Source organism: Doryrhamphus excisus, chromosome 14 (genome assembly GCF_030265055.1).
Source record: "Doryrhamphus excisus isolate RoL2022-K1 chromosome 14, RoL_Dexc_1.0, whole genome shotgun sequence".
Classification (NCBI taxonomy): Eukaryota; Metazoa; Chordata; class Actinopteri; order Syngnathiformes; family Syngnathidae; genus Doryrhamphus; species Doryrhamphus excisus.
The window spans coordinates 16,302,600-16,315,932 of NC_080479.1; the positions used below are offsets into that span (position 1 = coordinate 16,302,600).

The 13,333-nt window shown below is 32.7% G+C and overlaps 1 protein-coding gene across 7 annotated transcripts in view; it reads right to left on the minus strand.

Annotated features, from left to right (window-relative positions):
• The window catches only part of rbms3 (RNA binding motif, single stranded interacting protein), a 296,873-nt gene that overhangs the window by 40,754 nt on the left and 242,786 nt on the right, over window positions 1–13,333 (minus strand). For all 7 annotated transcript variants that reach the window (XM_058047024.1, XM_058047023.1, XM_058047022.1 and 4 more), the window contains 2 exons: window positions 8,011–8,054; window positions 3,038–3,134 (listed from right to left, as the gene is read on the minus strand). In XM_058047024.1, coding sequence (XP_057903007.1) covers window positions 3,038–3,134; window positions 8,011–8,054 — 141 coding nt within the window. The remainder of the gene's footprint in view (window positions 1–3,037; window positions 3,135–8,010; window positions 8,055–13,333) is intronic.

The window sequence follows — 13,333 nt, forward strand, 5'->3', positions numbered from 1 at the left end:
TGACAGCTTAACAAAAAAAAATCTGTAAAATCATGGCAAAATTCCGCCAAATCCAATATCCGTCAATAGCATCGCATTGGAATACCAAAGAAACTGAACTTGACTTAAATGACCGAAACAAAGTACCTAAGGATCCGACACAGCGACATAGTTAAGACTCCGCAGAAATAGATAAGCAAATTGAGCTTTTAGATTTGCTTGAGAAAGGAATTTGACAGCTTAACAAAAAAAATCTGTAAAATCATGGCAAAATTCCGCCAAATCCAATATCCGTCAATAGCATCGCATTGGAATACCAAAAAGACTGAACTTGACTTAAATGACCGAAACAAAGTACCTAAGGATCCGACACAGCGACATAGTTAAGACTCCGCAGAAATAGATGAGCAAATTGAGCTTTTAGATTTGCTTGAGAAAAGAATTTGACAGCTTGTATCCGACAAACACACAGGCTGGCTACTGATCCCGCTAAAATGATTTGATTAAACAAAGACAAACACGGAATAATCTGCGCTAAGAGCAATAAATCCCCTGAGCCAACCCAAACTCATGAATTGGATGTGTACCTAAACAGCCATGATGCACTGTGAAATTAAGCCAAATCTATTTGCTTATGCAGGCGATGTTTGCGTTTCTCCGGCTCAACCAAAGACACACAATGAAATAATTCATACTAACATTGAATTCTGATGAAAGTAATACTTCATCAGAATTGTAGGATTACATAAAAGACAACTTGGTTGTATCAATATTAGACAAATATAATCGACGTAGAGCTGCATGGTGGATGAGTGGTTAGAACGCAGGCCAAAAAGCTAGTTCGATTCCACCCTCGGACATCTCTGTCGGAAAAAAAAACTACTCATGTAAACGTGGCTAGTGTTGGGACACTATAGACAGATTCTGACCTGTTGGGACACTATAGACAGATTCTGACCCGAAAGTCCGACCATGTTTTGGTAGTCAAAACAAAAAAAACTCCTCATGTAAATGTGGCTAGTGTTGGGACACTATAGACAGATTCTGACCCGAAAGTCCTTCTACCATGTTTTGGTAGTCAAAACAAAAAAAAACTCCTCAAGTAAATGTGGCTAGTGTTGGGACACTATAGACAGATTCTGACCTGAAAGTCCTTCTACCATGTTTTGGTAGTCAAAACAAAACAAAAAAAAAACTCATGTAAATGTGGCTAGTGTTGGGACACTATAGACAGATTCTGACCCGAAAGTCCTTCTACCACGTTTTGGTAGTCAAAACAAAAAAAACTCATGTAAATGTGGCTAGTGTTGGGACACTATAGACAGATTCTGACCCGAAAGTCCTCTAACCATGTTTTGGTAGTCAAAACCAAAAAAAACTCCTCATGTAAATGTGGATAGTGTTGGGACACTATAGACAGATTCTGACCCAAAAGTCCTTATTATGATAGACTCCAATTATGATAGAATGATGTCATTTTTCTAATAAATCAATTCAAAGGTGCTTTCCGATGGTTATTCAGACGCCACTTTTCCCTCTCCACTGTACTTTCTGGATAGTTTGGAGTCAGGGAAGTGGGTGGAGTAACCTTCAGCAACGCCATCCTACCGCCGCCGCCACCGCCACCACAACTCTCCTTTCTCACATCTGTCGTTCCCATTGTTCCACCTATCTTTCACGCCCCTTCCCTTCCAGTCGCATCCATCCCTTGCATAGCAAGCAGCACTAATGTTAAGCGATAGCGTCTCCCAACGCAAAGAAAGGGGCAGAGCGGTAACTCCGCTTCGTGTTTCGATTCCGTGATGGCCGCCGTGTGAAATGCGGGCTGACAGAAAACTGTTAACACCCCTGACATCACACACAAGCAATTTTCACGTTCCTGTTTGGTCTGTTTCATTAAAAAGCTGTGAAGAATATGGAAGTTCACTCAGAAAGTGTTAAAATAAAAATATATTCGTTATTGCATAAAAGATCGGGTTGGCCAAAAAAACGACTTTTTTTCCTTGATGGATGATTTTCTTTCTTTCTTTCATTCACATTCATTCATTCACATTCATTCACATTCATTCACATTCATTCATTCATTCACATTCATTCATTCACATTCATTCACATTCATTCACATTCATTCATTCATTCATTCATTCATTCATTCATTCACATTCATTCATTCATTCATTCATTCATTCACATTCATTCATTCATTCATTCATTCAGTCATTCACATTCATTCATTCATTCATTCATTCATTCACATTCATTCACATTCATTCATTCACATTCATTCATTCACATTCATTCACATATTCATTCATTCACATTCATTCACATATTCATTCATTCATTCATTCACTTTCATTCATTCACATTCATTCATTCATTCATTCACATTCATTCACATTCATTCACATTCATTCATTCATTCATTCATTCACATTCATTCATTCATTCATTCACATTCATTCATTCATTCATTCATTCATTCACATTCATTCATTCATTCATTCACATTCATTCATTCATTCAGTCATTCACATTCATTCATTCATTCATTCATTCACATTCATTCATTCATTCACATTCATTCATTCACATTCATTCACATATTCATTCATTCACATTCATTCACATATTCATTCATTCATTCATTCATTCACTTTCATTCATTCATTCATTCATTCTCATTCATTCACATTCATTCACATTCATTCACATTCATTCACATTCATTCATTCACATTCATTCATTCATTCATTCATTCATTCACATTCATTCATTCTCCTTCCTTCCTTCCTTCCTTTTATTTATTTTTTTGTGCCTTGTTTTCAGACGCCTGTCGTGCTTGGACCCGATCATCGTGCACAGCTGGAGTAGTGGAGAAAATGATCAGAGAAAAGCAAAGATAACCTCACGCTGTTTTGCAGCCTGTCCCCCCCCCCTTTTTTTCTCCTCTGCTATCTCCATATACAAATAAAAAAAATCCTTACAATTTCACAAAAACACAAGAACGCACAAAGAACACAGCCATTTCCCATAATGCAGTGTATTTACGGCGTACCTGATATGTGGAAACGGGGGAGGCAGCGATGAAGGGCGTGATGGAGGTCTGTGCGATCATGCGGTTGGTGGCGATGCTGTAAGGCGAGGAGTAGAACCTGAGAAAGGGTGAAAGAGGGAGGTCAAAAAGTGGAGTGGAGAACACGGGATGCCGTCTTTTCCATAACCGTACTGCTTGGCTATTGGCCTCATTTTGAGGCAGTTCCCTTCAAATAAATACGGTATAATAAAAAAATAAACCGCAGTCGATAACATTTTAGTTAATATCAAAGTATCGGCATGACAGGATCTTGTTTGCAGATGGAAAATGGCGCAATTACAAAGCATACCAGGGGTGTTCAAGGTGTGGCCCGTCGGCCATTTGTGGTTCATGGCTGTTTATATTGTAAAAAAATATATAATTTAACAAGAAAATTATAAAATCTGATTAAAAATGGGAAAATCAACAGTAATTTTAAGAGAAAAAAGTTGCATTCTAATGAGAAAAATTTTATTGTAGTTTTACGAGAATATCATAGATATATTATGAGGAATTTTTGTTGAAATATTAATTTTTTTTAAGTCGTGATATTATGAGAAACAAGCACAACAACAAACTTGTTCCTTTTTAGAATAATAAGGTTGCCAAAAAAGTTAAAATACTGTACTTGAAAATTAAAGAAAAAAACAGCATACATTGAAAAAAGATACTACAAAAATATTACAAAAATAAATTAATTCATTTGATTCAAATAAAAAGTAATATTTTGACAAAAAAAATTACGAGAATAAACCCATATTATTATGAGACAAAAAAAATATGTAATTTTCGTATATTTCAGAGATTGCTTTCCTATAGTTTACATTTAACCTCATATTGGTACATGTTTGTATATTGATTGCCAAAAAAGTTCAAATAGTGTACTTGGAAAATTAAAGAAAAAACAACTTAAATGGAAAAAAGATGTAATTTTCCAAAAATAAATTCATTAATTTGATTCAATTAAAAAGTAATATTTTAACAAAAAAGGCTTTTATTTCACAAAAAAGGCAATCATTTTACGAGAATAAATATTTTTTTCATTTTAAACTCATATTTGTACATGTTTGTATATTGATTGCCAAAAATGTTCAAATACTGTACTTGGAAAATTAAAGAAAAAACAGCATAAATGGAAAAAATATGTAATTTTACAAAAATAAATTCATTAATTTGATTCAATTAAAGAGTAATAAATTAACAAAAAAGGCTTTAAAATAGATATTTTTTTACATTTAAACTCATATTGGTACATGTTTGTATATTGATTGCCAAAAAAGGTCAAATACTGTACTTGGAAAATTAAAGAAAAAACAGCATAAATGGAAAAAAAGATGTAATTTTACAAAAATAAATTCATTAATTTGATTCAATTAAAGAGTAATATTTTAACAAAAAAGGCATAATTTTACGAGAATAAACCCAATATAATTATGAGACAAATAATCAATAATATAATTTTCATAGATTTCAGAGATTGCACCATTGTGGCCTGGCATATTTTTACATTTTAAACTCATATTGGTACATGTTTGTATATTGATTGCCAAAAAAGTTCAATTACTGTACTTGGAAAATTAAAGAAAAAACAGCATAAATGGAAAAAAGATGTAATTTTACAAAAATAAATTCATTAATTTGATTCAATAAAGAGTAATAATTTAACAAAAAAGGCTTTAAAATAGATATTCTTTACATTTAAACTCATATTGGTACATGTTTGTATATTGATTGCCAAAAAGGTTCAAATACTGTACTTGGAAAATTAAAGAAAAAACAGCATAAATGGAAAAAACATGTAATTTTACAAAAATAAATTCATTAATTTGATTCAATTAAAGAGTAATAAATTAATAAAAAAGGCTTTAAAATAGATATTTTTTTACATTTAAACTCATATTGGTACATGTTTGTATATTGATTGCCAAAAAAGGTCAAATACTGTACTTGGAAAATTAAAGAAAAAACAGCATAAATGGAAAAAACATGTAATTTTACAAAAATAAATTCATTAATTTGATTCAATTAAAGAGTAATATTTTAACAAAAAGGCATACTTTTATGAGAATAAACCCAATATAATTATGAGACAAATAATCAATAATATAATTTTCATAGATTTCAAAGATTGCACCATTGTGGCCTGGCATATTTTTATATTTTTAACTCATATTGGTACATGTTTGTATATTGATTGCCAAAAAAGTTCAATTACTGTACTTGGAAAATTAAAGAAAAAACAGCATAAATGGAAAAAAGATGTAATTTTACAAAAATAAATTCATTAATTTGATTCAATAAAGAGTAATAATTTAACAAAAAAGGCTTTAAAATAGATATTCTTTACATTTAAACTCATATTGGTACATGTTTGTATATTGATTTCCAAAAAAGGTCAAATACTGTACTTGGAAAATTAAAGAAAAAACAGCATAAATGGAAAAAAAAAGATGTAATTTTACAAAAATAAATTCATTAATTTGATTCAATTAAAGAGTCATAATTTAACAAAAAAGAATTTAAAATATATATTTTTTACATTTTAAACTCATATTGGTACATGTTTGTATGTTGATTGCCAAAAAAGTTCAAATACTGTACTTGGAAAATTAAAGAAAAAACAGCATAAATGGAAAAAAGATGTAATTTTCCAAAAATAAATTCATTAATTTGATTCAATTAAAGAGTAATAATTTAACAAAAAAGTCTTTAAAATAGATACTATATATTTTTTTTACATTTAAACTCATATTGGTACATGTTTGTATATTCTAAAGTGAGTTATTATGACGTGGACATGATGGCTTATACGCCGGTACGGCCTTTTATATTAACAAATCAGAATTTATGCTATATAAATTGTACACAGTATATGTATAGTTTTGCGTACGACACCATTTCTCAGAGTTTTACCATTTACAACAAAAAATGCTGCGTTTTATCACATATATCACATATGTGTATTTGCCATTGTGTAAAGACATTTTTTTTTTCTCTCTCTCTCTCTCTAGACTGCAGCATTAGGCCTACACGGCACCATGCTGGCTGCCAGGATTAAGCAGCAGAGTCGTGTGCTGAGCTTGAAGAAAACTCCATGCATTTAAAAGAGGCGAGGTGTGACTTTAGCTTTGGAGAAGCGAGGTGGCCCTGATATGCTGCTTTATCACATTCCCAACGGTCTGAGGCTTTGTGATCGTGCGGTCCGACAGTCTCTAGTCACCTGAGCTGCAGACAAAAGTATATGTAAAAAAAAATAAAAAAAAAAAGACCAGTGCTCTCTCTTAAATCCAAAATGTAATTTACTGTAGTAAATACAAATTGATATTGGTAAATGGGAATCTGAAACGTTAATTAGATTGTTATCCGACATGTGGAAAGATCCTCGTCGTGTAGTGTTGCATCGGCAAGGCAAAGAAAGAGACGTTAATTTCTATTAAATATCTTTGCGAACGAGTCAGAGCTTTTGAACGGCTCTTTTAACCCAAACCGAAACCAAAAAACATGCTTAACTTAGCCAACATGCTAGGTTTCATAAAATTTTGGGAACAATCTGGTAACCAAAAATGCCGAGCTAGGAATGGTGATCCTTCCAAATAAACCAATCAAAACTGAACTTTTTCCTTTTTTTTTAAAAAAAGGGCAAAAACACTCAAATAATAAACAAATAAACAAGAGCCATGATGTGTCTAAAGTGTGGCCCAGGGGCTGTTGGCAGCACGTGGCTCATCTTTTATCGGTTCATTATTATGTCTTAATTAAAGACAAGAAGCAGAACTGGAGGTAGCAGAGATGAGGATGCTGAGGTTCTCATTGGGAGTGACCAGGATGGATAGGATCATAGGGACATTACATGTTAGAGGCCTTGGAGATAAAGTCAGAGAGGCCAGACTGAGATGGTTGGGACATGTCCAGAGATGAGGATGCTGAGGTTCTCATTGGGAGTGACCAGGATGGATAGGATCAGGTACATCAGAGGGACATTACATGTTAGAGACCATGGAGATAAAGTCAGAGAGGCCAGACTGAGATGGTTGGGACATGTCCAGAGATGAGGATGCTGAGGTTCTCATTGGGAGTGACCAGGATGGATAGGATCATAGGGACATTACATATTTACAAATATGTAATCATATTTTAAATTTGATTTTTGGCATCATTAGAGACCTCTAGACATGAAATAACACCCCTATAGTCACGTTTACACTCCTATTACGCAATATAGTAGTATATCAGTGTTGCCACGTTCAGTAATTGCAAGTGAGTTTGGGCTTGTTTTTTTAATAATAATAATTATTTTAATTAATTAATTCATAATTAATAAATTAATTAATTTTTATTCATAATTATTTATAATTTGTTATAATTTTTATAATTTTTATAATTTAAAAAAAATCTATTCTGACTGGCTTGACTACTGATCCAAAAATTAAGCCAAGTATATTTTCAATGTCTGTATCCATTAACCAATGGAAAAAGTTGACTACATTTTTTTTTTTACCTTGTTCGCTTAATGCTGTTTTTTTTCGGCATCTTTGGCATCAAACTCTCGTTGAACGTTCCAATTCATACATTTGAGACTGTGTCACGGCAGGATAATCGCTTTAGGAAGCAAAGCGTTTCGGGTGAATGACTGAAGCCAACGCAACACAAAGAGAAGCTTCAGTTCTCCTATTCCGCTTGTGAGTGCATTGGGGAACAATAAAGCATGTCTTTAGGTCATTTATTTCCACGGCTCCATTATATCTTGGCAGGGCTACACAGACGGAACACACGCCATGACCTCGATGTACTTAAACACACCGTCTTTTTTTTTTTTTTTTTACTTGACCCCCTTCATATGACAGCTTTTATTAGAAGTTGATAATGACGACTGTTCTCATTCATCAGTGGTATTCATTTGGTTCCCATTTGGGAAGATGGAAGTGTATTAAAACATGCTAAGGTCAGCCTCTTACCCATTCTGCATTGCAGCAGGATCATATGTCAACGCCATCCCGGTCTGAAAGAGAATAAACAGGAAATGATTACTAATGAATGAAAGGATGTGAATCAGAAATGACAACAAGGCCCATTCGAAAGAGTCAATGACTATTTTGTCTTGTTACAAAGTGACTCTTTGAAGCAATCATTTCTTTTCTGTTGGCCAACATGGACCATAATGCATCATTATTATTAATTTGTCCATTGCACATGGAAGAAAGATGTTTGTGTATTCCAAACTGGTGAGGGGACAGTGAAAAATAATCAAAATAATGACAAATAATAATGATTATTACAAATAAAAAAAATAAATAAAATAATAATAATAATTTATTTTCTGTTGGCCAACTTGGACCATAATACATCATTATTATTAATTTGTCCATTGCACATGGAAGAAAGATGTTTGTGTATTCCAAACTAGTGACAAACAAAATAATGACAAATAATGATTATTACAAAATATAAAAATAAAAAAAGATAATAATAATAATAATTTATTTTCTGTTGGCCAACTTAGACCATAATGCATCATTATTATTAATTTGTCCATTGCACATGGAATAAAGAATAAAGAAGAAGTTCGTGTATTACAAACTGGTGAGGGGACAGTGAAAAATAATCAAAATAATGACAAATAATCATGATTATTAGAAATAAAATAATAATAATAATAATAATAATAATAATAATAATAATAATAATTTATTTTCTGTTCACCAACTTGGACCATAATGAATCATTATTATTTAATATAATTTGTCCATTGCACATGGAAGAAAGATGTTTGTGTATTCCAAACTAGTGAGCGGACAGTGACAAATAAACAAAATAATTACAAATAATAATAACTATGACAAAATAAAAATAAAAATAAAAATAAAAATAAAAATAAAAATAAAAATAAAAATAAAAATAAAAATAAAAATAAAAATAAAAATAAAAATAAAAATAAAAATAAAAATAAAAATAAAAATAAAAATAATTACAAAATAAAGTCCTTCATGCTTTCGGTACCCTTTTCAGTAGACTGACCCATTTATAAAATTTGCTATATAAGTCAATTTGATATATAATAAAAATAAAAATAAATAAATTATTACATCATTATTACATATCATGACTGCTTTTTTTGCCGTGATTTTTGTTGTTTAATTGTAAAATAAAACACGGGCTGCTATTGGTCCCCATGCTGCACATTTGGACAACCCTGCGAACACACACAATATTTTAGACAGTTGCAATTGGTGATTAATCACAATTAATTTTATTTGAGAACTAATTAATCTGATTTAAATAATAATAATAATTTGATAGTTCTAGTTTTTACATTTAATGCTTTTTATAAATATGTGTGTGTGTGGCCCTTTCTAAGAGTCAATGTATTGTGTGTGAGGACATGAGTGTGTGTGTTTTTGTGGTACAAGTTGTGTGTGTGAGGCCAGGAGAGAAACCTGTGCAGTGCAATCCCTCATCTGCATTCGTGAAGGTTCTCTCCCAGAGGACAGCTAATCCGATTTCTCTTTAAGCAGAGGTTGCTGAGGACAGCAGATTTCATCAGCATAAACACACACACACACACACACACACACACACACACACACACACACGGCCATCCTCCCCTTCAAAGTCGTCTTTTCTTTCTCCATCCACTCTTTTTCCTCTCTTGATCCTCCATCTCTTAATCTACCTTCTTCTCATCCATTTGTATGACTCTTTTGGCCTCGTTCCCCATGGAGGTCCATCTGCCCAGAGCGACGGTGTTTTGGGAATAGTGGCTCAAGGGACCACAGGGTGGTGGTGGTGGGCGGTTTCGGGGATCAGCCAGCCAGGTATCAATTCCACAAGTGTGAGCAAAAAGACTGAATCTTGGCAGAATAATAAAGCCTTGGTTGACCCAAGGGTTATGAGGAGGGGGTGCCTCACACCAGGTGACGGTAAACGCCATTTGCCCTTGTTACACCCGCAAACATAATAACTGCCCACAAACGTAATATAATTCTGCAGCTTTGAATGTAATAATCCCGCAAATGTAATAAATTTCCCACAAATGTAATAAAATTTGCCTACTGCAAACGTAATACTGAATTTCCTGCAAATGTAATAACTATTACATTTTTTTAAATTTTAAATAAATTAAAATTAAAATTAAAATTAAAATTAAAATTAAAATTAAAATTAAAATTAAAATTAAAATTAAAATTAAAATTAAAATTAAAATTAAAATTAAAATTAAAATTAAAATTAAAATTAAAATTAAAATTAAAATTAATTAGGAAAGCAGGAATTGAACAAATGTAACAGTTACTGATTGTAACAAGTAAAATTTGTAAAATTGGTAAAATTAGTTCTCAAATAAAATTAATTGTTATTAATCACCAACTGCAACTGTCTAAAATATTGTGTGTTTTAGCAGGGTTGTCCAAATGTGCAGCATGGGGACCAATAGCGGCCCGTGTTTTTTATTTTTTTTAAACAATTTTTTGAAAATTTTCAAAAATTAAACAATGACAAAAATGACAGCAAAAAAAGCACAAATTTTATGAAATATTAGGACAACAAAGTCAGAATATTACAAGAAAAATGTAATCTTAATTTTGAGAATAAAGACGTAATAAAAAATAAAAAAAACCTTAAACCATATTAGGAAAGCAGGAAGTGAACAAATGTAACAGTTACTGATTGTAAAAGTACCAGATGGAGGGGTAGGATTTAATAAGCTTTGCTTCTTCCTACTCCTTTTGGACATGTGGAACTGTGAACTGATTATGTGATGCATTCAATTGTAATCTGATGCATGTCCAAATGAAATCAAACCATTACCAATTAACGGTGATAAACAAGGGATTTCGCCATCTCCATATGTTATGAATGTTTTCCTTAGAAAAAACTATATTTTGTAATTTTACAAAGTTAGCCACACAAACACACACGTAGACATCTGTCACGATTCGCTCAGAGATGAAAACCAAACATTTTTTCATCAACACTCATTCTTTGGAGTAGCTGCTTGAGCAGTATGACTTTGAAAGTGTGTAGGAGTGTGTATTGGGGAAAGACAGAACGAAAGTCAAAGGCGAGGAAGGCAAATGAAAGAGCAACTTTGCTTGAGTGTGTGTGTGTGTGTAAAAACAGTGACTAATACGTGGGACAGAGAAAGACAGCACTTTCTTGACTCCCACGCTGGCTAGTTGACAATAATATATGTCATATAACTTCCTGATCCTCACCACACGCTACCCTGGAGCACTCAACCCTGCTGAACTCATGAGTGATCATGTGTTCCTTCTTCTTCTTTCGGTCTTTTAGACAGTGAATCACTCGACGACCGACTCTTGCTGAATTCTACTAGGGAGGATTTCCAATAAATAGAGACAGAGAAGGAGTGAGAACGACGAATGGGGTAGTATTAATTATATTATACCACAACAATACCTCCTGACCTCATAGTTAACTTATATTTTCTGTTGATAAATCAAATAAATCAAGCATTAAAATATAATGACAGTACTTTCATTTTGTTTTTAGATAAAAGCCAAAAAATAATAAAAATAAAAAATAAAAATCAAATTGAAAATGAAATTTTACTGCATGCACACACGTGCGTGCAAGCACACAAAGTTATGCTTGAAATGTATTTTTTCACAAAAAGCTGGTTTTCTTCCTTTTTTGTTGGGAACTGATATTTCCCCGAAACTTACCTACGTTTAAAGCCAAAAAAATAAAAAAATAAAAATCTAATTGAAATTTTCCTGCAAGCACACAAAGTTATGCTTGAAATGTATCTTTTCCACAAAAAGCTGGTTTTCTTCATTTTTAGTTGGGAACTGATATTTTCCTGAAACTTACCTACATTAAAAGCCAAAAAAAATAAAATAAAATTGAAATTTTACTGCATGCACACACGTGCGTGCAAGCACACAAAGTTATGCTTGAAATGTATCTTTTCACAAAAGCTGTTTTTCTTCCTTTTTTGTTGGGATCTGATATTTTCCTGAAACATACCTATGTTAAAAGCCAAAAAAAAAAAAAAAATCAAATTGAAATTTTCCTGCAAGCACACAAAGTTATGCTTGAAATGTATCTTTTCACAAAAAGCCGGTTTTCGTCCTTTTTTGTTGGGAACTGATATTTTCCTGAAACTTACCTATGTTCTACTACTGATTCCTAAAGAACGGAAAAAGTAAGAAACAAACTTTTGATTTTTGATGAAAGATGAGAGTCTAATCTTTCTTTTGGTAGGTTCCATGTTTATATAGCCATAGAACACAATAATCTATGTGCCTTGAAAAAATCAGTTAAAATCGTCTAAAATTTCTGGTACTGGAGTTTATAAAATTTTCATAAAAATGTTAATAAATAGTTGTTTTGTTGTAAATGTTACATATTTATGCCAAAATTAAGTATTTCCAAGCATAAAATATGCTATGTGTACTACACTGGGTAATATGAGTGTAAATGTGAATATAGGGGTGTTATTTCATGTCAACAGAGCTCTAATAATGTTAAGGATATTTAGAAGGTTGTAAACAGGTTTTGCTGTGGGTGGTCTAATTAAATTAATTTATTATAACTGAGTCTGGAGGCAATTTTGTTTGTCTTCGGGCGAGAGGCGGGGTACACCCTGGACTGGTGGCCAGCCAATCACAGGGCACATATAGACAAACAACCATTCACACTCACATTCATACCTATTCTATCTATTTATTCTCCACATTATTATTATTATTATTATTTATTATTACTTATCTTCTTTTGTGTCTGTTATTGTATGGGAGCCAGGCAACGACATTTCGTTGGTAATTTCACTACTGTGTTTTTGTGCAATGACAATAAAGGGAGTCTATCTATCTATCTATCTATCTATCTATGGACAATTTGGAGTCGCTAATTAACCTAGCATGTTTTTGGAATGTGGGAGGAAACCGGAGTGCCCGGAGAAAACCCACATATGCACGGGGAGAACATGCAAACTCCACACAGAGATGGCCGAGGGTGGAATTGAACTCGGGTCTTCTAGCTGTGAGCCACTTTCTATGCCACATGTCCTCCAACGAACTGCTTTGCTCAGACACAATGCAGAATGGGAAACTTCAAAACTCATATTGGTACTACTTTGTATATTTTTAGATACACCTTTGGAGTGTTAAGTTACTGTGTGATGAGTTTAGTGTTTTTTGCAAGCATAAACATGGCTAAATAAACTAATAGACATAGACATGTTGTTTTCTATAATAGACATGTTTTTGGAATGTGGGAGGAAACCGGAGTACCCGGAAAAAACCCACGTATGCACGG